The 25,890-nt window shown below is 37.1% G+C and overlaps 1 protein-coding gene across 7 annotated transcripts in view; it reads left to right on the plus strand.

Moving 5' to 3' along the window:
- The window catches only part of Nrg3 (neuregulin 3), a 1,011,712-nt gene that overhangs the window by 979,326 nt on the left and 6,496 nt on the right, over window positions 1-25,890 (plus strand). For 5 of the 7 annotated variants that reach the window (XM_076834821.1, XM_076834825.1, XM_076834822.1 and 2 more), the window contains exons 6-7: window positions 4,637-4,763; window positions 22,127-22,254. In XM_076834821.1, coding sequence (XP_076690936.1) covers window positions 4,637-4,763; window positions 22,127-22,254 — 255 coding nt within the window. Of the gene's footprint in view, window positions 1-4,636; window positions 4,764-22,126; window positions 22,255-22,393; window positions 22,397-25,890 lie in introns of all 7 variants that reach the window. The other 2 variants (XM_076834824.1, XM_076834826.1) reach the window with 1 other exon arrangement.

Raw genomic sequence — 25,890 nt, forward strand, 5'->3', positions numbered from 1 at the left:
CCCATCACTGCTTTTGGTCCTGAGGCAACACATCATGGTAGGAACATGTGGCAGAGGAGGTCTGTTTCTCTTATAGCTGAACGTTGGGAAAGAGAAAGAGGAAGGAGTGGAGTCCCACTCTCCTCTCTGAAGGCATTGCATCAATGACCATAAGACCTTCCCCAAGGCCCCACCTCTCCTAATAGCATCAGTTAGGAGACAACCCTTTACTCCATAAGTGTTTGGGAGATATTTCAAATCTAATATAGCAGACAATATTCAATTTATTTTGAAATATCAACTTTTCAAAACAGCAAGGTAGAAAACTGAAGATACAGGGCTCTGAATCTCAGCAAGGGCAATTGAAAAAAAACTATTTTAAATTACTGTGCCATATTGGCTTATAAAGTCCTCCAAATGATGAAACTCCTCAGAGCAACTTAGGATTTCCCTCTCTGGTGGAGCCTCTAGCACTTTAGGGAGGTCACAAGGCTGTAGTGGTCAGGATTTTACACCAATCAGCCACAGCGGGAGTTTCTTAGCCTCAGTTTCCTTTTAGGTGAAATATGCACCAAAACAACATCTACCTTACAGAATCACATTAAAGACTGAATGGGATAATGCTACACAGGTCACAGCACAGTGTTTGAAAGATTAAATACTCCACAACGGCTCAGTATTTTTAACACCTATAGTTTTCCACTCCAGGGCTTAAAGACTATGTTGCTACAAAGTTAAGAGTTTACACCAGAGGATGTGAAGGATAATCACACCCAGCAGAGTGTTAGAAGGGTCTCCTAGTAAGAACTTCAGATGAGCAAGAAATGGTGTATTTAACAATAAGCACATTACTATGAAGAAGCAGTTAATCACTTATTTTTAGAGCATAATTTGTAGTTGTACCACATTTAAGTAAAAGAGTGATTATGGTAATCACAAGAATGGAGAACAGCTGGATAACTAAAGAACTTCTGTCTTTAGGGCTGTCAGTCTCACTCTCTGGGCCTCCAGTAGGCTCTGAGACATCATGTGTTCCTTGGGTTCAGGGAATTTATTGGAAACACCATTCGATGCCAGGTTCTTCATGGGAATCTCAGAGGACCAAGTGGGTGGAGGAGTACTCATTGGATTATTTTCTTTTTGTCTACTCACCCAGGAAACGTTTTTTGAAAAAAATATAATGATAATAGTGATGCCTTTCGAACTGGAATGCCAGTTCTCATTAGAGACCTAGAGTTTATATTTCCTTCTCTTATAATTTCTGGCATAGTCTTCCTTTATTTTTGACAGAAATGTCTTGCCCCACCCCAACCACTTAGTCCACACTGCTAAAAACAATATTGATTTTTGTAAAACCCTGGCACAAGCATCTTTTGTGAATTGTTTTTACATTTTGTAATGTTTTGGTAAAACAGAATAGGCGCCCACCGACTTAATCAGCCCTTGCTTTTCATGAATAAAATATGGCTATTTACATGTGATACTTGCTTTTGACTCCAGTTTATGGCCCACAAGTCTTCCAGTGTTCAGTGGCCTATCACTGGTACCCAAATAAGTTCATTGGTAAACTTGGATGTAGCATCCTGGCTAGTGAGAGTTGGGACTTACCACAAAGCTTATATTCTTGGAATTGTTTATGCTATACCTTGCATAATCACTCAGATTTTGCCACTCTGGTCCTTTCCTCATTATGTGGCATAGCACAGCCCCATCAAAAGAAATATTACAGCAAAATGTCTGAAAGTTTGAAGGTAGCTAACATGTTGAGCTAGAAATGAAGCATGTCTTCTTGGATTTGGAAGATTTTTCTGATGGAATTAATCAAATGCCAAAAGAGTAGAAAGAATTCTCATTACATCTAGTGAGCCCATATGTATTTAATGCAAATATTAATTTAAGTATGGCCAAAACGGTTCAGATGGAAACTATCAATTCTTAAGGGTTTTCTCTTTACTTCAGCTTACTTAGGTAAGAAGGATGAAGTGAGCTATAGGAGTTTTTAGTAGAATTTGGAAATTACTAACTTAAATTTGGGGTAGGAGAGAAAAGGTTCCTGACAGCAAAACCTGAAATGGATGGTAATCAAAACTGGGAAAACAATAGGAAAGGTATTACCAGTAGCAACATGCCTCTTCCTATAGCTTATCACCTATTCAGTAAGAGATTTTGCATCATCAGGATGTTCTGATACGCTATTTGACCTCAGACCCTGAGCTGCCTTTCTTGGTCACATGCCCTGTTCTGAGATAACCCACCTCTGATGACACATCAGTGTAGGGCTCACAAGACCACACCTTTGCTTCAAATTGGGGGTGTAAGACCAAGTCAACTCCAGATCTCCCTGGGGGGTTGGCTAAGGTTTCCATGGTGACTACATCACATTCTAGCTTCCCCCTTTTTCACTTTCACAGCTGCGCATACCAAAGATCCTCCTTTTCAGAGTCCTACATACTATCTCCACTCCAGGGTCTGCTTCCTTAGGAATTTAGCCATGACATTGCAAATAATGTCTATCAATAGGCTTGTGATGTCTTCTGTTCCCCAACACGTGTGTGTTTCATCTCTCTCTAATGCATAGGTTAGAGAAACTTAGCAAAGTCTCAATACTGATCTGGCTGGGCTATTGGCATTCCAGGATACAAGGCACAAATACCTCCCCTTTCCCAGAGCAACTGTTGGCATGAGAGAGCTGTTGGTATTGCACTCAGCTGCTGCTCATTTCCTCTATTCCATTTTCTGAAGGGAAGATGAAAGAGTGGGGGGAAAAATCAAGTATGTGTTTTTGAGTGGAGAGGAGAGGAATTGGGGGTGGGAGGAGATACTGGCTCTGAAATGAAAAAATACGTATCTTGAAAAATTACTGAGTCGGCACCTGAGTGAGAAGAAGGTAAAGGAAGGCACATTGTAGAAAGATCCATGAAATACGGTAGGGTGTTTTATATCAGGCTCTGAATCAGGGGATTACTGAAAAGATAGGTACTCTCCTAAGAATTAAGACAGTAGAGACACTGAGTCCTTGCTTTATGACAACCAGGCTTTTACTGCTGCTTGGTGATTTACTGGGCTGGCACTTCCAGATTTTCTGTATTCTTCTTGAATGAATCCCTGAGAGGATTTTGTGGCCTCAATGTGCTTCTTAAATGCTCATATTATAAGCTCATTTTAAACAATAGGCTGCAGATTGGCTGTTGGTCTGCAGACAGATTATTTACACCTGGATTAAAGCAACCAGGAGTGTTGGAGATAAAAGCCCCCCAAATAATTGAACAGATAAAAATGTAAACAAACAGCAACCAACACATTGGCAGGGTAAATGATGCTCATAACCTCCAAATTCTTTAGAAAATATCAGTGACCGACTTACTTGTGAGAGGTTCAATTAGTACAATTTTTATCTCTGGGCAATTTTCTCATTCCTCCACAGCATCTGGCCCCAAGACTAAGCTAATTGCACAATGAAAAGAAAAAGATATGAACACTTTGTATACCCTCTCACATTCAGCTGCTACCATATACATGGAAGAAAAGGTAGCTCTTATGAACACCAGTTGCACATGAAGAAAGGGAAGCTCAGAGACATTTAGAGGATTATCAGGGTGGCAAGCTGGTGGATAAGAACTCAGGTTCAGATCCCAGTCCCTGTAGTAGCAGAACGGAGACATTCATGGTAAGATTTGTCTTCCAACCAGTCTCCTTGACAGAGAACTCAGGGGAGAGGCAAACTTCAGGGAGATGATTCTGCAAAGTTGTTTTCATGCGTACTGAGTCTGACACTAATAGATAATTGCTATGAACCTTCTGGAAGATTGCAGCTAATCAGGCAAGAGTTTGTTCCACTCCTCTGGAATAGACACCGAATGAACCAAACAACAGTTCCTCCACATGTACATGCAGGATCACTTTATTTTTCAGTCCAAAAACCTACAGCAATCTCAGCATCCCTGCTTAGAAGCTGAGGATATATAAATCTCTTGATGGTGGTTTGGTTGAAGGCTACGCTCTACCACCTACTCTCTGTGACCCTGGGCAAATGATTTAACTTCTTTGTGCCTTTGTTTACCCACCTGTTAAATGGAGATAGTGTTATTGTCTCATCACATAGAATTATTGTGGAAAATGAATTAACTGGTACCTGTAAAGTAGTTAAAATGATGTGTGACAGAGTACTAAGAAATCATTAGTTAGTTCCTTAAAAATTAACTATTTAGGCTTTAGGTAATAATAAATGTACAAGACAGAAAATATACACATTTTTGTATGCAAGCCATGCATATAGGCTACACATATATCTTAGCAAAAATATGTGGCCTCCAGAGTCAAGCCTCATATTTTTCCTTTAGTCACTTATCCATAGCATTTTCAATTATTTAAAAGTGAGCACTGAAGATTAGGAAACTCTTGCATTTATGGAGGCCAGGACAACACATGATGTTCCTAAGCACCATTGCTTATGAATCTCAGGATCATAATGCATAATACCAGGTTTGCTCTAAATTGGAAGCATTTCTTGGTGGAGTTGAAAACAAGAGAAAGGCCGTCTTTGTTAACTGAGCTCATCTAGCTTTGGCAAATGTCAAAGACATGGGGAATGAATGAACATCAAAATTTAAGATTCGATAAACATGCAAATTCTGATAACACATATTTATACCTGCAGGAAACAAGCTAAACAAATCCAAGAGCAGCTGAAGGAGTCACAAAATGGTAAAAACTACAGTCTTAAAGCATCCAGCACAATGGCAAAATCAGAGTGCTTGGTGAAAAGCCACGTCCAGCTGCAAAATGTAAGTGATGTGCCTGCACGTCTCTTCCTACAGCCCACCTCAGCATCCCCGTCCAGAGGGAAAAGGGAACCTATAATTATACTCACTTTTCTTTGGTACTTTATAGTTTACTTAAATCATCTTTCATTTGCATGCACATAGGTATGTATATATGCACGTATCAGAAGAAGTAGAAGTTAATCTTAGCTCTTGATTTTTATCTGTAATATAAATTAATCTCTAGTAGCAAAAAAAAGTTTGTCCCATCAAACAACTGAATTGTTACTTTATGCCAGAAATAATGTTTGGTGCCATGCGGGAACTAGAACCACCACCAGAACTATGTAAGAATTTGCACTGCTATGGTGGATGCTACAGCAAGGCTGCAGGGAGGACCCAGAGCTGCCCCTCGACAAGGTCAGACTCTAGCAGGATTTCAAAAGGCATGAAAGGTTCATCAGATAGTCAAAGAACTAAGAGGGAAAGAAATAAAAAAGAATAAAGCCATGGAACTCAACAAACGCATAGCATACTATGTTCAAGCAGCTCCAAGTTAAGGGGGTCAGAGGAATGAGAAACGTGAGACTCAATCCCAGAGTCAATTCTTCTAACACCAGGATGTACAGACACCAAAACTTAAAGGCAAACTCTTTTCCTGTACACTTTCGAAAGGTAGTTTTAATCTCTAAGATATATTGCAAAACACACAAATTAAAAACACTATCTAATACATGCTGAAATATTCCTCCTATGGGTAGCAATGCTTTGCTCACACATAAGATTGTGATTCCAGATTATGAGGCATGAAACAAAGGAACAAAGGCCATACTATAAAACTAGGATTTGAGTATAATAGGCAATCACCCAGGACACATTCAGGCCCCTTCAAACGCTTAAATTGCTGAGAATTCATACATCACTTGTGATTCTAAGAAATCATTACCCAAAGAGTCACCATTATGATGTGCCTAACAGATGTACTTAGATGGTTTAACGTGGGATTCATAAATCAGAATTGCTTGCCTGCAAAGTTTTGTTAAACTTTTATTCGTGGGAATGGGCAGGGCTTGTTCTTTTCAGAGAACACTTTTGCTACTGATTTCTAGTGAGTATAATCCAAGCACCTTAAACAACCACAGTGATGGAGGGGTTCAGTTCCTTAGCAACTAGTCCCATCAAAGATAAACAAGTCTGGACACATGTGACAGCAACAGGGATGGATTTTAATCAGTAATGTACCACATTGATGGGGAAGGGGGCCCATTGTGCATATATTCGGTATATACAAGGTGACTTGGGCCTTTTAAAGGGAGAATGAGAGCAGAAAGGGGGACAAGTGAGGGCTCAGAGCTAGGGAAGAGACAAAGTGCTCAGGATGGGTCAGTGTGTATGTGAAGTTGGGCAGCGGTGTCTTCTGGCCGGCAATTACTGAAATCAAGATACCATGCTCCCAGGAAGACTTGGGGGCAGAGCCCCCGTCCCTCCTGATGAGGATATTTCAAAGGAATGTTTTGTAGGTGCTTATGAAAGATACTTCCTGAGGTGTAAGAGACAATCATAACCATCAAGCTTCCTGTGAATGTTTTAGATAGGAACTCAGCATTATCTTCAGGTGTGGGCCTTGACTTTGATGTTGCTTTGTTTTTCAGCAGGCACTTGCAGGGGGGCTATGGTCATTCTAGGGATGCAGCCTTGAGCTGTTGGAAACTAAGTTAGTGTTTGTTTAGGTCTTTTAGTTTGGGGTGGAGAAATAGGGGTATGAAAGCACTTGTGTTGAGGGGATACAGTTTTTATAGCGTAAAGGTGAGACCTGATTGAAGCAAGTCAGGTCAAGAAGAGTCTTTGTCCATAGCCATGTATTTAACAGAGTTTGGTTGTGACTCTTCTTTTTTATCTAATAAGTGCTGATAGCATCTTTTGTCTCCTGCATGATTGCCACAAACTGAATTGGGATGATTTCATTAATGGTCCACGAGTGAACACTTCACAACCCCTCTCATCCATCCTCTTTTCACCAATGCTAAAATCATCATTTGCATCCTCTCTCCTGGCCTCATTTCATTGGAATTACAAGAAGGAAGTGATTAGCTGCAGGTTTCCAACACTTAGAAGATGTTGGGTGAATATGATTTTATTTCCTCTCCAGCCCACAGGGCCCTATGTTGTGTATGGACACACAAAATGGGAAGAGTCTCAACTAGATTATATCCTCAGGGCTCAAGGGTGAGGACGCTGTCTTTTTGTATTCATACCATTATTGCCTAAGAAGAGGATAGGGGGGAAAAACATTTTTTAACTTCTATTCTTCTAGGTTCTCTGCAGAACTCTATAGCAAAAGGCAAATTAACAAGAGAAAAGCAGAGGTGTGTTAACATGGGTATTAGGAGTGTAATATAGAATACTCAGAAATGGGTAACTCAAAGGGGTATTTGTAATTTAGGCTTATATACCAGCTTAGGCTAAAGGAAAAGAGGTATTTCCAACTTCCAGGTTGGGGAAGCAAGTTATGGAACGGTGACCAGGAAAAAACATGGAATGTAAGAGTTGTAATTAAGCATTCATATGAAGGCTTAAGTGATTTTTTTTCTTTTTTGGTAAAGGAAATTTCCTTTAACAAAAAAAAAAAAAAAAAAAAGCCTATTTGGAGAGCTTTTACTACCTATTCTGGGTCTCTATGACCTTAACCCAAAATAATCCTTATTTCAAAGATGCATATTTTGGGGTTTCATGCCCCTCTATGTCTCAGAGACAGAAGTCTTTTGATCATCTAAGATCATCCCAAGAAATTATCAGGATGAATTGCTAAGCAGGAATTGGGACTCCAGGAAGAAAATATGTATGAGGAGAAGGCATTTAAGTATGCCAACAAAATGAGAGCAAGGTGCATTGAAGAGATGTGTGCACAGAGACATTGCATTTTGCATATTGCCAGCATAGGCTCAAGGGCTACCTGAGCAGGTCTCCTTAACAAGACCAGATTGTGATAAGTTTCTTTTCCAAAAGCATGTCAGTTTCAGTGCTAGAAGGCAATGTGGGTCACTGCCTGTTTTGTTATATCTATATCAACATTTCCTTTGCTAATTTAATAGTAGGAAATGGCATTCTTTGAAATTTGCATTTCTTTATTTGAGAGTGAAGCATAATCTCTGCCCACATATTTCTAGTCAAATTTCCTCTTTGGTGAATTACATGCTGATACCCTTTGCTCACAATTTTATTCCAGGAAGCAAATATCAATTTGACTGCAATTTTCCATGCTGTAAGTTTTGAGACAAAATAGTGATGGAGAATAGATATTAAGTCTATTAAAAAGGAACCAAATATTTTAAGAACATTTGCTTTCTTTTAATGCTATCCTTAAAAATACATAAAGAGAAATATGTAGGGAATCTGCAGTTGAAGACCAGGAAGCATGCTATGGGTAGTCTTAGGGAAAGCAGTCATGTGACTAAGAACATTGGATGTCTATCAAAGGGAATTTCAAATGCATTTTTGTTTTGTAGGTTTTTATACTGTTTTCTTCTGGTAAGAGCTATGAGGGAATACCCATGTCCATAATAGCAAAAAGATAAATGACATAGTCACGGTAACAACAAAACACATGTGCTGAGCGCAAACACAGTATCATACTAAATAACAAACATATTGTCTCATTTCCTTCTCACAGTGGATGTTTAACTTATAATATCTGGGAGGAGGAAATGGAGCTTAGAGCTTAGACAGTTACTTCTATCAGAAGACTAGTGAGTAGGTCAAAGATAAACCCAGACCTATAAACTCATTAGCTCTCACCAGGGGGAAATTTGCTCCTACCACCATTGCACATTTGGCAAAGACTGAAAAATGCTTTGGCTGTAAATACCTGGGGAAAGAATACTACTGGAACCTAGTGGTTACAGATCAGGGCTACTGATAAATGCCCTATAATGCATGGCCACTCCATAACAGAAAATTATCCTTTCAAAAATAGCAAAAGTGGCTAGAAAGTTCAGAATCTCTGTTCAAATGCAACTTTCCATTTCTATTAAGAAATTCTGAACACCCAGGTCCATCACCGGTCTTCCTACTGTGAGCATTCATTTCCTCTACAAAGGAGAATGACAGGTATCTAGGTACATAATCATCCTTCCCAGAAAAAAAAAATTCCTACCTGAGTACCATATCAGGCAAATCTGTCTTTTATCTCCAAGACTAGGTTAACTACTTAAAATTCTTTGCAAATGGTGGTGTTTAACAAATGAATTGTGTCTGGCATTCCCTTATGTTCATTAAACATTAATGGTGAAGGGTTTCACTTTACAGTCATTTAACAAGATGTGAAACACCTAGTCAATTGAAGCAACATGATTTTCTGGAAGCACTTGACTGAGACATAAGAATGAGGGTAGATTATCTTGTAGTGCCTTATAAACATCTAGCCCCTACCTTCATTTGCAGTTAAAGTCTTTGTGACCCAAAGAGATGAAGAGATGAACTAACCCTCTGTACTGAGTCTGGGAGTGAGAAAGAGCTTAGTGAAACTTCTCAGTCTGGTTCAGAGATCAGAAAGTGAAGTCATCAAAAGAGAGATGAGCTGTTCTTCTCTTAAAATCAGGAAAAATACATATAATCACAAAGTAAGGGAAAAATTTATATATCCTTCCTACCTTTTGATCCAGTAATCATCTTAAAGAAAGATAGGTTTAGCTAGGTGTGGTGGCATATACCTCTAATCCCAACTACTCAGATGGCTGAAGCAGGGGGATTACCAAGTTGAAGGCTGGCCTTAGCCACTGAGCAAGACCCTGTTTCAAAATAAATAATAAAAAGGACTGAGGATACAGGTCAGTGGGTAAAGCACCCCTGAGTTCAATCCCTGGTATGAAAGAAAAAGGAAGATATTGAACATGACCCCCTATAAACAAACCTGAGAAAAAAACTGCAAGGTAATAAATACTGGAGAAAAATGCCCAGCACAACCTTACCAATTGGTAGAGAGGCATACATTTATTCAGTAATATTTACTGAATACTTTTATATGTTGGGCAATACATGGAAAGCTTAAAATACAGAGATTACTGCTAACCTCAAGATGCTCACAGGCTAGTAGTAGATATAAGTACATACTATGTTACAATGTATATAGTCTAAGTCAAAGTACTCTAACAGAATGAAAAATAACCTCTCAATAAGAGAGATCTGAATGCCACCTAATACTGTGGACATTTGAATTCATTGGCGAGAGTGAATTGAATTTTATCGAATTATCTGCAGAGCTGATATCAAAAGAGGTAATTTCTTTGTAGTATTAATTAAAGTTAATTTTTAAATAGTTCTAATCTAAAACTTGATGTCTTGTTTGAAATATTAAATTCTAACTCCATTATTCAATATAGATTTATATTTGAATGAATAGATTGATACCAGTTACTTCATTTCTGCATTAGACAGTGCCTAGTAAGGACCAGGGACATAATGAGTTATCACAACACATGAAATGTTCTTGCTTTCAAGGAGTTTATTGTTAGACACTAATTGTATAATCCCAAAGGCAAACATGTACTCTCACATGTGCCAAGGCCTACAGTAATTATCAGAGAGAATCAATATGACAGAGGAATAGCAAAGATCTAAGAGACAATGGCACATGCTCAGTCCCCCTAGCTGAAGGGGGCATCTGGTTAGGGACAGGGGAAAGGTGAGCCTGCTGCTTCTTGTCCCTAGAGGAGGTCTGTAGTTATATTACTTTGCTATAGAAGAAACGTGTTACAGCTTGACTGCAGTTATTAGAGTTCTTCCTAACTCTGGTACATGGTACAAAAATTGTCAAAAACAGCAATCATGGTCAAGTTGCTTTTAATGACTTGCATTCAAAGCTAGCTGAAATTCTTCATGAAAACATGTCCTAACCATTCAATTTTCCTCCACCCTCTGGGCTCATAGTTGGACTGACCATAAAGAACTTTTAGACACAGGCAGAGATGAGCTAGGAGCAATGCAGAGTGACATACACTTAAAACTGTTTGAAACTGTACCCTCTCCTGCCTTTATTGCCTGGGATTTCAGAACAGGTGATTATCAGTTCTGTCAACATTGCTTTCCAACACAGGCCCCGCTTCATTTAACCTTGTGACTCCCACTGTGGGCCTGTGCCAGACCTGGAAACAACAATGTCATTGCTCTTCTGTCAACATGAGCCTATTCTATTGATTCTGGTGCACCACCAACAGTGTGTTAGAAGCAAGGCAGGAGAGCAGGCGACAGTGGGCAGCCTCCATACCACCCAGGAGCACCTCCACAGGGTGGTATCAGGGCTTTCAGGGAGGCTGAGTGCAATGAGGAGTTCCTCAAGAAATAACAATGTTGGCCAAAACCTTCAGCGGATCTTGAAAGGAAATTACTTAGGTTTATGCTGAGAGGACTATTAAATGAAATATTGTTATATCTCATTATTTACTACTAACACGACATTTTGTGTATTATACCTAAGAAGATCTTACTAAACAATGCATGCCAAAAAAAAAAATATTCAGATCTGGGTGAAGAAAAGAACATGGGGTCCACTGCCTAACGTTGCAGTGTTAGGATGTAAGAACGTAGGGTCAGACGGCCAACTGACCTAAGCACTTAAGCTTCACTGCACATGTGATGTGATGGATAAAATAGGGCAGACAGTAACTCCTCCAAGGGATGGAAGTACACACATTTTGGAAGTAATTGTAATACAGTTCAGAGCATAAATGTCCAAAGGTTGTGATCCTGGTTAGTTAAGCTTATTTGTAAGGAGGGTTGGTACAGATGAACCGTTTTACTGACTAGGAAATATGCCTTGAGAGTGTACAGCTGAGTTGCTCAGGAAACTATAGGGAGACTAATCTCTAGACTGTCTTATGCTTTAAATAAAAAAAAAAAATCTATTTTGTGTTCCTACTTTGTCCCAGGGTCCCACATATCATAGTTGCCCAATGCCCTATTTATAGGATGGCATGAATATGCGAAAGATACTATATTGTGCTAGTGTCCTGTTTATAGATATTTTTGTTCTTAATTATAAAGAATATATAAGCTCTATAGTATGAATCCCAACCTATTTTAATGCACTTGTATCAATTTTGTTGATATAGTCATAGAATGGAAAACCTGGGACTTACTGGGTTAAGTAGCTTTTATGTTCAGAGTAGTTTGTAGTATCTTCTCAATTTTTCTGTAAATCAAAGAGTTCCCAAATACCTGCGTACTTAGTTTCCCTTATTAACATGAGTGTTGCATTTGTTAATAACACTGCATTGATTTTGCTTAATTTTAACTAAAATCCATGACTGGACTCAAATATCTTAAGATTTTTTTTTCCTAATTGCTTCCTCAGTTTTCCATGCAGGACCCTACATTACATTTAGTTCTATCTCCTTAGGCTCTTCTTGACTGCAACAACTTGACAGGTTTTTTTGTTTTGATGACCTTGACAGTTTTGAGTAGTACTTGTCAAGTATTTTATAGGATGCTCCCCTATTGGTGTTTTTCTCATGCTTTTATTGGGGTTATGGGCTTTTCAGAGAAAGATAACAGGCGTCATTTCATCATATCATATCAAAAGTATATATGATCATTATGATTATCACCATTGATGTTAGCCTCATCGTCTGCCAGAGGCAGTATTCATCAGGTTTCTCACTCTAAGGATAGTCCTTTCTTCACTCTGCCAAGGACCTTTTCGAAGGAAGCGAGTATGTATATCCCACATTTAAGGAATGGGGAATTATAATCTTTCTTCCTGATAGTGGAATATCTACAAAAGTTATTTGTATAATACTGCAAAGGGCTTGTTTCTTCTCCTCCACTTTTTAAATTTATCAGTCATTTGTTTATATCAGTATGAACTCATGGATACTTATTTTATACTTTGATTTATAATAACTTTTGTGATCAAGTTATTCTAGCTTTGACAAATCTCTCAATTACCCATATCATTTTGGGATAGGCTAATTCCATATCAATTTGGGAGGGTATTGTTTTTTTTCATTGTTTTCAAGCACTATAAGATGTTCCAGGCTCATGTTGGTATATTACCTGTCCCAATCTTGGAATCATTCATTTCTCCAGTAGCATTCCTTCCATTGCAGAATGCTATTGGAAACAAGGTCTCAGAGTCGGAAAGGCCTTTCTGAGACCTTGGTTCCGGTCCCTCTTAACAGATGGATCAAAGATCTGTCTCTGGCTGTCTCTCTCACATACATAAACTCCTCTATAAGTCTTGTAATCATCTCTAAATTTTGTTACACCCGAGTTCATGCTGATGCCTCCACCCAATGCTTATCTATGAATTCCCACTCCACTAGGGAAAGACTGGCTCTTACTATCCACCATCCATATACTTGATTGCTCAGTTACAGACTCAGAATGTTGTACTGCCATGTTCTATGAGTTTGCTCCATAGTGCTTATGTGTGGTCCTTTTGCCTTACAAATGCTACTCATTTCCAAAGCTGCTTAGGGCAGCATCCCTGACCCCCACTTCACCTTTGTGAGATCTCAGATTTCCTTGGGGGAATCTGAATTATTTCTGGAGGTCCCCAGCACTCCAAATGATGTTCTGTTAACTGCTGTAATTCTTTAATAGATCTAGGACTATTAAGGTTACCTCCATCCCCTGTATGAATTCTGCTAGTTTATGCCTTTTAATAAATTGGTCCATTTCATCTATTCTTCCTGTTAATGGTAATTTGTATCCTATTTTCTCTTGAGTTAGTCTGAATGAAAAGATCAATAATGTTGATCAATTTCTAAAGAATCATCTTTGCTTTTGGTGATTTTTCTCTATTATTTTCCTCTTTTCATTTATTTCTCTTCTACTTGTTTTAGGCCTTAATCGTTTCTTCATTTTCTAGTTTTCTAAGATGGAAATTTATTGATTCTATATCTTTCATCATTTTGAAAATTTTAATTATAAATTTACTCACTGCTATCATTACTTCCTTTGCTAAGTTGTATTAAAGTTTTTTTAGTTGTCAAATGGACCTTATTTATATGTGGTACTGAGAATTGAACCCAGTGCTTCACATATTCTAGGCAAGTGCTATACCACTAAGCCACTACCCCAGTCCCCTATAAGTTGTCTTTTAATTTAGACATTAAGATATCTGTTGATGGCTGGGGATGTGGCTAAAGTGGTAGTGTGCTCACCTGGCATGCACTGGGTTCAATCCTCGGCACCACATAAAAATAAAATAAAGATGTTGTGTCTGCCGAGAACTAAAAAATAAATATTGAAAAATTCTCTCTATGTAAATAAAAAGATTTCTGTTGAGTCTTAACACTTGACACTTTTGTTATTTACAAGTATATTGTTTAATCTCCAAATATTTGGGGATTATCCAATTTATTGTATTAATTCCTAGTTTAATTCCAATGAACTCTGAAAGTATGCTTTTTACAATTCATTTTAAATATTATAAGGCATACTTTATCTTGGTTAATGTTCCATATTAGTTTGAGAAGTGTGTGTAATTTACTTCATTGGAAAAAACAATCCACAAACCAATCATGTCAACTTGATTGAAAGTACTATTCAGGTCACTGACATTTGTACTAATTATTCTGCCTGGCAGATCTGTGAATTAATGATAGAAGTTTGAATAGCTGGGTGTGATAGTGCATGCTTGTAATACTAGTGGCTTCAGAGGCAGGGGGGTTGAGAGTTCAAAGCCAGCCTCAGTGGTCAGGGCCCTGAGTTCAATCCATAGTACTGAGAAAAAGAAAAAAAAAAAGTAGTAGTTTGATACTCTAAATTAAATAGAGTTTCTTTTTTTTCTCCTTGTCATTCTTTCAGTTTTCCTTTATGTCTTTTATTACTCTGTTGTTAGGAACCTAAGTGTTTTACATTCATGAATGATATTTCTTTATTCCTTTTACCTGATAAGCTGAAGCAGCTATATTTTGGATCAGTGTTAACCCTTTACTTTTATCATGTGTCTTTAAAGTGTTTCTCATGAACACGATGTCATTTTTACAAAAATCTATGCTCACATCTTTGTTTAATTGGTGTCTATAGATCAATCATATTTCAAGTTATTGTGGATATTTTGAAATTAATACCTGCCACATTTGTAACTGGTTTGTATTTTTTCCCGTTTTCTTTGCTTATTTCTTCCTTTCAGTTTTAAACATTTTATTATTCATTTTCCTCACTTCTCTCCATATCATCTATACTACTTTTTATTTATTTTTTAGTGGCTCTTCAAGAAGTAGCAATACATATTTACAACTAATCCAAGTTCACTTTCAAATAACAATTTACTGATTTGTAACTACTACACATACTTTATAACAGAGTATTCTAATACTTTAAAAATTTGTCAATCAGTACTTTGTGAGAATCACATAACAGAAAAATATTTATTCAAATTAATATTAACAATGTGTTATCTATTAAGACAAATGAAATATTTACTTTCATTTATTATTTTTCTGACACTTTTTCTTCCTTTCTGTAGATCTAAGTTACTGACCTACATGATTTTCATTCTCCCTGCAGAATTTCTTGTAATATTTATTGCAGTTCAGGTCTGCTTATGAATTTTCTGTTTTCATTTGTCTGTAAAAGTTGAAACTATAACCTTATTGGCCCTTTTTAGTTTTACTGATTTTATTTTAAAAATTTTTTTAACATACGAGAGCAGAATGCATTACACATAGATTATGATTTTTCATATCTTTGTATACAGAGTATGTTCATGCCAATTCATGCCTTTGTACATGTATTTTTTTTTTGCATTACAATTCTTATGAAACACTGTGGTGTATACGTGTAATATCTGTTTATATAGAGAGTATGTTGACACCCAACTTGAGTCATTGTCTATGTACTTTGGATAATGATGTCCATCACATTTCAGTGTCCTTGCTAATCCCCTGCCCCCTCCCTATCTAGAATTTATTTAATCGTCCCATGCTCCCCCTCCCTACCCCACTATGAGTCAGCCTTTTTGTAACAGAGAAAACATTTGGCATTTGTTTTTTGGGATTAACTAACTTCGCTTGGCATTTAGCATTATCTTTCCAAATGCCACGATTTTGTTCTTTTTTAATGCTGGGTAAAATTCCATTGTGTATATGTGTCATTTTTTTTAATCCATTCATCCACTGAAGGGCATCTAGGTTGGCTCTCAATGGCATTCCTCATAGAAACAGAAAAAGCAATCATGAAATTCATCTGGAAAAATAGGAGACCCAGAATAGCTAAAGCAATCCTTAGCAGGACAAGTGAAGCAGGTGGCATTTCTATACCAGACCTTAAGCTACACTACAGAGAAATAGTAACAAAAACAGCCTGGTATTGGCACCAAAACAGACTGGTAGACCAATGATAAGATTAGAGGACACAGAGACTAACCCATAAAATTACAATTATCTTATATTTAGACAAAGGTGCTAAAAATATGCACTGGAGAAAAGATAACATCTTCAACAAATGGTGCTGGGAAAACTGGAAATCCATAAGCAACAAAATGAAATCAAACCCCTATCTCTCACAATGCACTAAACTCAACTCAAAATGGATCAAAGACCTGGAATTAGACCAGACACTCTGTGTCTAATAGAAGAAAAAGTAGGCCCTAATCTTCATCATGTGGGATTAGGCCCCAACTTCCTTAATAAGACTCCTATAGCACTAGAATTGAAAATGAGATTCAATCAATGGGATGGACTCAAACTAAAAAGTTTCTACTCCACAAAAGAAACAATCTGTGAGGTGAAAAGAGAGTCCACATCCTGGGAGCAAATTTTTGTCCCTCACACATCAGATAGAGCACTAATCTCTAGGATATATAAATAACTCAAAAAGCTAAGCACCAAAAAACAAATAACCCAATCAACAAATGGTCCAAGGACCTGAACAGACACTTTTTAGAAGTGTATATACAATCAATCAACAAATATATGAAAAAATGCTCATCTCTAGCAATCAGAGAAATGCAAATCAAAACTAAGATATCATCTCACTCCAGTCAGAATGGCAGCTTTTATGAAGACAAACAACAATAAGTGTTGGCGAGAATGTGGGGAAAGGCACACTCATACATTGCTGGTGGGACTGCAAACCGGTGCAGCCAATATGGAAAGCAGTATGGAGATTCTTTAGAAATCTGGAAATGGAATGAACTACCATTTGACCCAGCTATCCTTCTCCTCGGACTACACCCAAAGGACTTAAAAACAGCATACTACAGGGACACAGCCACATCAATGTTTATAGCAGCACAATTCACAATAGCTAAACTATAGAACCAACCTAGCTGCCACCTAATTTTTGGTAGGATGATTTCAGGAGTGAGGTTTCTAGGTTTTTTGGTTTTGTCTTTTACCTTTTTACACATTTCAATCTTTTTCCATATTGTTTACTAGATTTCTAATTAGAAGCCCACTGTATTTCCTAGCCTTTTTCCTTTATAGGTAAGATTTTATACTCTGCCCCTCCCCACACACAGTTTTTTAAACAATATATGTCATCATATTAGGTTTGGGGGACTTATCCTGTGTGGTGTTTTAGTGTCTAAAAGCTTCCTTAAAATGTGGTGTGGTTTCCATTATTAAATGCAATAATTTGATCATGATTATTTCAATTTTTTTCCTCATACATTTTCTCCCTCTTCCCCTTCTGTTCTAATTGTGCCAGGATCATACCCTTTGATTGTTGTGTGTGTGTGTGTGTTTTGGTTCTATTGATAATCCTATCAAATGGTACATCTGTTTCTCTATTAAAGTGTTTTCAGTGGTGCTGGAGATTGAGCCTTGTGCATGCTAGACAAGCATTCTACCACTGAGCCACATCCCCAGCCCCTATTATAGTGCTTTTTATGTTTAGCATGTGCTTTTGGTTATTGACTAAATTTCCCATTTCTATGCTTATGGTACCCATCTGTTCTTCCATGTTGTCTGTTTTCTTCCTGTAAAGTCCTTACCCCATTTTTCATGTTCAAATTCCTTGTTTGATCATACCATCATCTCTCTGATATGAGTTCTGGTTCTTTCCAATGTATTTTCTTGTCTTTTAGCATATCTTATGATGCTTTGTTAAAAGGTGGAATGAACATACATTTGGGAGTAGGAACTAAGGTAAATAGACCTTCAGTGTTAGGTTTTATGTTAATATGGCTAATACTGGGTTTGGTTTAATGTTTGCTATAGCCATAGATGCCAGGGGCTTCCAAATCCTCTGATGTTTGTTTTGCTTATTTGGTTTTCGTCTCTGCTGGATGTTTAGGTTCCTTTAAGAACTCAGTAGTCTGCTTTTGAAAAATTTTCAGCTGTAATCCACTACAGTTGTAGTGGAGTCCTGTAGATATGGTGGAAGGGAACGCTTCTGTGATCTTATGATTATATGTTATCCTTTCAATGGGATTGTGTGCCTGAGCTATGTCCTTCACAAGGACTTCTTTGCCTTTTCCTCCTGTTATGAGAGAGAGGAATGCTATGGGTCTGTCAGGGGGAGGGGTTTGGAGATGCCCTGTCCTCAGGTGAAATAGGCTTTGGCAAAGCCTTATTTTTTGTTGAAATGCAGGCAGTTGTTATGGAGCATGCGGTGTGTGTGTTTCAAAATGGTTATCTTTCCCCTTATAATAGCAGAGACCTATGATGATCTATTGTATTCTGTTACAATCCAGTGTACTTCTATGAAAGAAGAGCACCTTTCCTGAGACAGCAGCCCCCAAATGATCCTAGCTCTCATTGTCATCTCCACATCGATTCCAAGCAACTCAATCCTCCTGCCTCACCCTTTAGAGTCACTGGGATTGAGATTTTGAGGCAAGCCTCAGCAATTTAGTGAGACCCTGTGTCCAAAAGAGTTGAAAATGCAGCTCAAGCAATCCTACCAATTTAGACTCTGAGTATCTGTAGCTCAGTCTCTCCAGACTCAGGGTGGTGGCTTACCCTACAACTCAAGTATCTGATGTATACCAGAATGGCCATTGGTTTTCAGTTCTTTTTGTAGTTGTTTTCTTCTGTTATTATTGTTAGGACAGGAATGATGACTTTCAGTTATTGTCAGAAGTGAAATTGAAGGCTATCTCTAAATTCATTTTGAACCAATATGTATGAAATGTCAACTTGGAGGATTGCCAGCTTATTATATCTTTAGTAGTCACACATATCTCAATCAACCCTGGATGGGAATGCCAGCAGTAGCTTGATTCTCAGATTAAATGCAGTTTAAAAAAAAAATACCAAGACAGAAATAAAATTGAGAAAAATATTGGAAAAAAAATTGTATAAGTAAAAAACAATTATGTGATATAACAATACAAACAATCTAAAGGGAATTTTAGAAAATACTTATCAATAAGCAAAGTAAGTAAGAGGCTGATTCTATTCATGACTTTCACTTGGGATTTGAATAAAGCCTTCCCTCTCAGGACACTTAACTAAGGACCTAAAAACCGAATTGGACTTTTTGATATGGGTTACAGACAGTGATTTAACAATTTCTCTAGAAAAGTCTGATGTTACCACAGGATCTCTTCTGCAGTAGCTAAGAAAACTTCCTTTTCTCAGTGTATCCTTTATTATTTTCCTCTATCATGTAACTCTCTTTTTGTGGCTGAACCACCAAGGCATTTGAATTTGTAGTCTAAACCAATTTATTAGAAGTTGGGGGGAAAGTGAGCAAACTCTAATATGTCTTTTATAGAGTCTGGAACTCAGAAATTCAGTATGTTGTTTACGCTTCAGTAAACACATTTGACCGTTTCCACAGATCATTTGTAACACACAACCTTAATTAGCAACAAAGCACATATAGAGGTATTATTGAATTTTCATTATTTGGGATTACTGAAAACAATCACTTTTTGCAAATTATCTCCATATTTTCTTTTCATTTCATGTGAGTTTATTCTGTTTTAGCAAAGCCTGGCCAGCTTCTACAGGTCCATTTTGTAGCATTCAGATTCTAGTTTAAGATGGAGTCATTACTGCCACTATGTGGCTTATTTTGAAAGTACTTAAAAATGAAACTTATACTTACAGCTTTGAACTTAAAAACAATAAACTTGACATTTTTCTCAAGTCAGCAGAGATATTCACTATATACAGTCATGTGTCCATCAATGATACGGATATGTTACGAGGAATGCATCATTATGTAAATATTCTTGAGCATAATTACATAAACCTAGTTGGTGTAGGTCAATCACTTGGCATGGTGTTTTGATATAATCAAGAGATGTGGTAAACACAAGACTTATGAGGCTGCTGCAGCCATACAGTTTTACAGTATACTTGTACATTTGTGTATGTATATAATTACATTGCAAAATAATGATTAAAAAGTATGGTATAGCAAATTATCAATTTTGTACAGTTGCACATGCTATAATTTAACATAACTTGCAGTACAGGTTTGTTCACACCGTATCTCTAAGTGATAGGCATTTATTCAACTCTATTAGTCTTATAGGACCACCGTTATACATGTACTCCGTTTTTGAAAAATATATTATGAGGTACTGACCATACTTTTCTTTAAGGATATGACCCAATTAATAGTAAATACTTTATTTTGCTTAAAAATCTACATCCTGAGTGAAACACATACATGTAATGTATTTTCCTCACTTATACAAGTGGATTCATCTGCATACTCTTCTGTACCTTGTTTGTATCTTTTCAAGGTCTCCATAGTATTCATTTGTTTCTGATTTGCATTTTTGTTTGGGTACTAAAAATTCTACAACTGATATGCCTAAAGAATTATGTGTGAAATAATTCTTTAGGCATATCAGTAGAATTTTTCCCTTAAGGTTATGAATAAATGTATCCACATAGTTTGAAACTACTTTTATGCCCATTGCCATATGGATTCCTTTAGTTTATGAAATCTTTTTAGTGCATTTAATCTTGATGTAGTCAAAGTATCAAAAGCTTAATAATGGTTTCTGATTTGGAGGACTAGCTGAGAAAGCCTTTCATAATGGAAGTCTTTAGCCCAACACCCAAATTTTTTTCTAGGATTTCCATCTAGCTCCTTCAGGTGTAAACATTTACTTTCATGGATAACAGTTATGACAGCATGTTTATGCTTTAACTCTATTCAGATGCTTCCCATGCTTCTGTAATAAGGAGTGAAGGTGCTCAACACGTCTGAGTGTATCTCAGGCTCTTCATGTGACACTGTTAATTTCACTTTGTATTTTTGAAGCTGCTTAGGCAAAAATTTATAAATATCTTATGCTAGACATTTCCTTCTATTAATGTGAAATATCCATCTTTGTCTCTTTTAGAACAAAGTTGGCATGGCATTATATCTTATTTGGTATTATTACTTTATAAATTGTCTTTTCTATAATATGGGGGGTGTCATCACTCATCCTATTTGTCATTGTCCTCTATTGCTTTCACATAGATGACCGAATTTATTGTCAGTGTGTGAATATTTTAATACTCAAATCTAACTCCCCTGTTATTGTCATCATGGATGGTTTATCTCCATTTTACCATTCTCTGTCATTTACCCTCCTTATTAGTTTTTGTTCAATTAGTGTTTCAACTTATTTTTCTCTTTTATTCTGGTAATATTACTGAATATGTGTACATATATATTTTATATGTGTATAAAATTAGTCAGCATTTCCATTTTATCCTAAGTCTGTTCTCAACTATAGCCAGGAGTTGTTTTTTTAATCTCATGAGGACACATATGATACAAGTAGTGGCTGCCTGGAGTGTCATGTTTACATAGAATCTAAGATCATTTATGATTAAGACCTAGAAAGAATGAAGTAACCAGAAGAAAAATTAATTCAAGAGCACAGAGATACATTTGATTATAAACTCATTGTATGATTTTCCTTTCTGAAACTTATTTCTTATGGTTCAGAGATAATATTCCTAGAAAACAACTTAAAGATTATATCTCATGAGGCACAGGAGTCTAAATAAGATAGTCAAGGGTAAAGGGAAGGATTAGGACTAAAAGAGTGAAATTCTCAAAGTAATTATCTGGCAACAGGGTGAAGGAGAATAGTGGAGTATGTGAGTGGAGGAAGATATATGAATTAATTCCTCTAGAATTCTCAAAATATTATAAGGGTCACAACATCAGAATCTATGAAAAAATATTAGGTAATAGAGATCCTATTAACTGAATGGACTAAAATATACTTGTATGTGCTTTTTGGCTATCAGACACTGTTGCCATGAAGTGCAGTGAGAAGACTGATTCATCTTCAAATGGCACTTATCCAATCTCAGAAGCCTGGTGTGTGTGAGAAATGGGATGCACTGGATGTCATTATCAATGTCCTGGTCAGGACCCAGGCAAAACTGGCATTCCACGATACTGATGCCTAACTCTCATGTTGTCAACCCTCTTCTCATAATGTACCTCCATATGCATATGATTTCCTGCAGTATTCAAAGGCGGAAAGGCATCCTGTGACTGCGCTGGAGAAAATGATGGAGTCAAGTTTTGGCGGCCCCCAGTCATTCCCTGAGGTTCCTTCTCCCGACAGAGGAAGCCAGTCTGTTAAACACCACAGGTACTGGTAGCTGATTATTGTGGGAGTGGGTTCGTTCACACAGTGTACACTCTGGACACACATGCCGAAAAATGGCAACATGGATTGTTCTTGATTCTCCTATAGTTCTCCATGGAGGAGATATTCCAGCAGCTCACAGCAGGTAAACAAAAGACACTGGCTTCTATGCAGGCAACATTGTGCCTACAAGAGCCTGAAGGAAGCATTAACAACACCCATCAGAGCTATAGGCATAGACCAGTGAACAGAACAATTGCATTCCGAAAAACTATTAAAACATGATTTTTTCCTAGCCTGCCTCATCATTACTGGCAAAACTAATGTCTAATTCTCCCCTCGGCAGCTGGTATGAGATGCTCCATGTCTTCCAACATGGTCCTCACAAAAGAAAATTTTCCAGGGGGATATCCTGGCGAACCTTCTCTAAAACCTTGTGTTATTAGTGGAGGGGCACTCTTTTGGAAGCCGACCACAGCAATTGGGTCTTTGAGAAAGAAAAGCAAATATATTTTATGACATTCTAAAGGTGAACGTATTCTGTAGCATCTTCTAGCTCACAGTGTTCTGCTTTATACACGAGGTTCTCGTACTCCAAAAAATGGAAGGTATCTCTTCCAAACCAAGTGGTGAAGTTTGTTGGAAATAATGTTATAGTGGATAGTATGTATATGTGTATGTTTTTGTCAAAATGGACATCTTCAATCTTTGCACAAGTTGTCCAAAGACTGAAGCTTCTTTTTTCAATTACCAATCTATAGTAACAAGTTTTCTACTTTCAATTAAAACTTTATGCTGCTACAAAAACAAAACAGGTGCAGTAGCTTAAATAGAGAATATATGTAGTAAATTGAAATTTTGAATGTGACAGTAAACAGTGAGGTACTACTACCAATGAAGGATAACTGTTATCAACCTTTGTTTTCACATCTGTCAGCAACACTTTGCACACAATCCCATCAGAAACACTTTTTAAAAGGAAATGGCTTTCCTGTTTGCACCCACACTTATGTTGAAATTTTCAATCATTCTTACAATAATTATCAACATACTATTTTTTAAAAGTTTCCACTCCATATGAAACCGAAATAGAGTGTTTAAGTATCTTAAACTCAAGTTTTGATCTATATCATTTGTTGCTTTTACAGAATACTTACCCGTGGAAAGAGCATTTCACTTTAATGGACTTTAGTCCAAAATTCAGAGCCTTTTACAAGATGGATATTTTCACCCAAACAGTATTTCCCCATGTCGATTAGAACAGAGTATTTTATCCAGTCAAGTAAGAGAGTTTAGTGTATCATTGTAGTACTGAATTGTCATAAAGTTGAGATTTTTAAGAATCATATCAGAGCTGACGTATGCCTTTGTTCTTATTTGTATATTTATTCTGAAAATTGGCTTCTACTCAGGCTTTTAGGAGTCACTCACAGATGAAATAAGGACATCATTAAGACATTGTCCTTTTATTCAATACAATGACATTGGAGTATCTGTTGACATACATTGTGTCCTGATAGATAGGCAACGGGTGATTTATAAAGTGCCTCTAGAACTTTGTAAATTATAGTTTAATACATCATAGTTTTTGTTTTGTAAAACATGAAATAGACTTAAACATTTTCATGATTGATAACCTGGTCACTGATTTATATATCCCACAAACTGTTCCATAACATCCCGAATAGTTGATTGACCAGTAGATGCAGACTATTATTTTTAAGATGGATTACTACCTCATATGGGTAGACTTTGCTGTTGTGACAGTTTAGCAAGCTATATGAATAATTAATTTCTTTTTGTGCACTACAAATATACCTCTTTTGGATAACTTATTTGTGAAACAAAGCCATTGTTTCTAATGTTTAGTCCAAAAATTCCCACCTATTTAAAAAAAATCTACCATGCCATCCTTATTGCACATTTTGACAATCTAACTTGCTCAAAGAAAGCACATATACAGGTTTTCTATGGTGACATGACTCCAGGACTTTCAGTGACTAGGAGAATGGCAGAAGAACAAGAAGAAAACTTTCTTTTGAGCTTCTACTATTTGCCAGGCTCCACACTAATCCCATGAAAAAAATAAGCACAATACTGATACCTTCCTTTTGCTGCTCCCCACTCCTACCCCTGTGCACTAGTCTCTACCTCTCCCTGTGTACCAGAAGAGCTATAGGCTGTTTTGTCCCCTGGCTTCTCTTGGCTCAATGGGAAATGGTAAGGTGGTGGCATCTCTTCCCCTTCCTTCCTTGGTAGCCTGAGCAAAGTGTCTTCTGGCGCCCACAGACTCTGCCAGATGGTCTTATCCTTACTCTCCTGATTGAAGGGCCAAGGAACAAGAGAGAGAGATAATAGCTTCCCCTTGTTAGTAGCTGTAAGGACAATAGTCTCTTTTTCCCTCCTTTCAAACATAGGCTATACACTCTACATTCTAAAACCTTACTTTGCTGAAATTAAAATAGCATTCATTTCCCTCCAAGTCTGATACTAGTCTCAATTCCAGTATCATGCTCCTAGTAAGGTACAGACCTAGATTTTATACTTAGACATAGTACACTATAGCACCTAGATTCCCATACCTGACAGACTCTTTAATTCCCAGGGGATGGTAGATAGAAGTAGGGAGGGAAACCATAGTTTCTAATAGAGAACTTCTTAGAGACCTAACTATACACCACTTATTGGGTAGAATTTTAGCACTCAGCATACAAAGAATATCAAAATAAAAGTATAATGATGTTGCTGGTTATGATTTGCTGTCTGCCTAAATTGAAGAAGTTCTATATAGTTCAATCAGTTATCTTGCCAAAACCAGAAAAGTGGTTATTAGCACTCAAATATAAAAATGAAACTTTTGGGCATACATTGATGAGAAAAAAATGACAGACGCCAAACAATATAGTGATATGGTAAAATTCCTTTGGAGGGCTTCTCCCTTTTAGGACTTGATAGGCTTATTGAAATTTTGTGGATATTTTTCATCTTTGTTTATATGGTTGAATTGATATTTTCAGATGTAACATGGATCCACAAAATTCTTAGTTCATTCATTGTTTGAACTCAACAATTAGCATATCTCATGAAATGCCAACAAATGAACAAAGTTCTCCTTACTAGTCTAAGTAGGGTCAATTCAGGGGGTGGAGATGGGAATCTGTGTAGAATAAGTAATGAGTCAAATCAGCAATTATTGTTTTGGGGGCGCAAACTGAGGAAAGGATCCAGGGTCTCACACATGTTAGACATGTAAGTGATATCTCTAGCCCTTTTAAAATTGTATTTTGACGTAGGGTGTAAGTTGCCCAGGCTGACCTCAAACTTGTGATTCTCAGTTTCCCAAGTAGCTGGCATTACAAGAGTGTACCACTGTGCCTGGCTAGCAATTGAAATATTTTTTACACAATCTAGTTCTTTTGTTTTATGTAAACTACATATGGTGTTCTCATATTGTTCAGGCCTCTGATCTACCTCATTTATGTAACTATAAACATGATTATTTGGATATGCATCAAATGAAATATCTAATCAGACATTTATTAAGAGCAAATGCAAAAATAGTTTCTCAAGACTAATGAAAATCTGGGAATCTGAACTGAGAATTTAACATGGATATTAAGGAAAGAATGCCAATTAAAG

Source organism: Callospermophilus lateralis, chromosome 15, assembly GCF_048772815.1.
Source record: "Callospermophilus lateralis isolate mCalLat2 chromosome 15, mCalLat2.hap1, whole genome shotgun sequence".
Taxonomy (NCBI): domain Eukaryota; kingdom Metazoa; phylum Chordata; class Mammalia; order Rodentia; family Sciuridae; genus Callospermophilus; species Callospermophilus lateralis.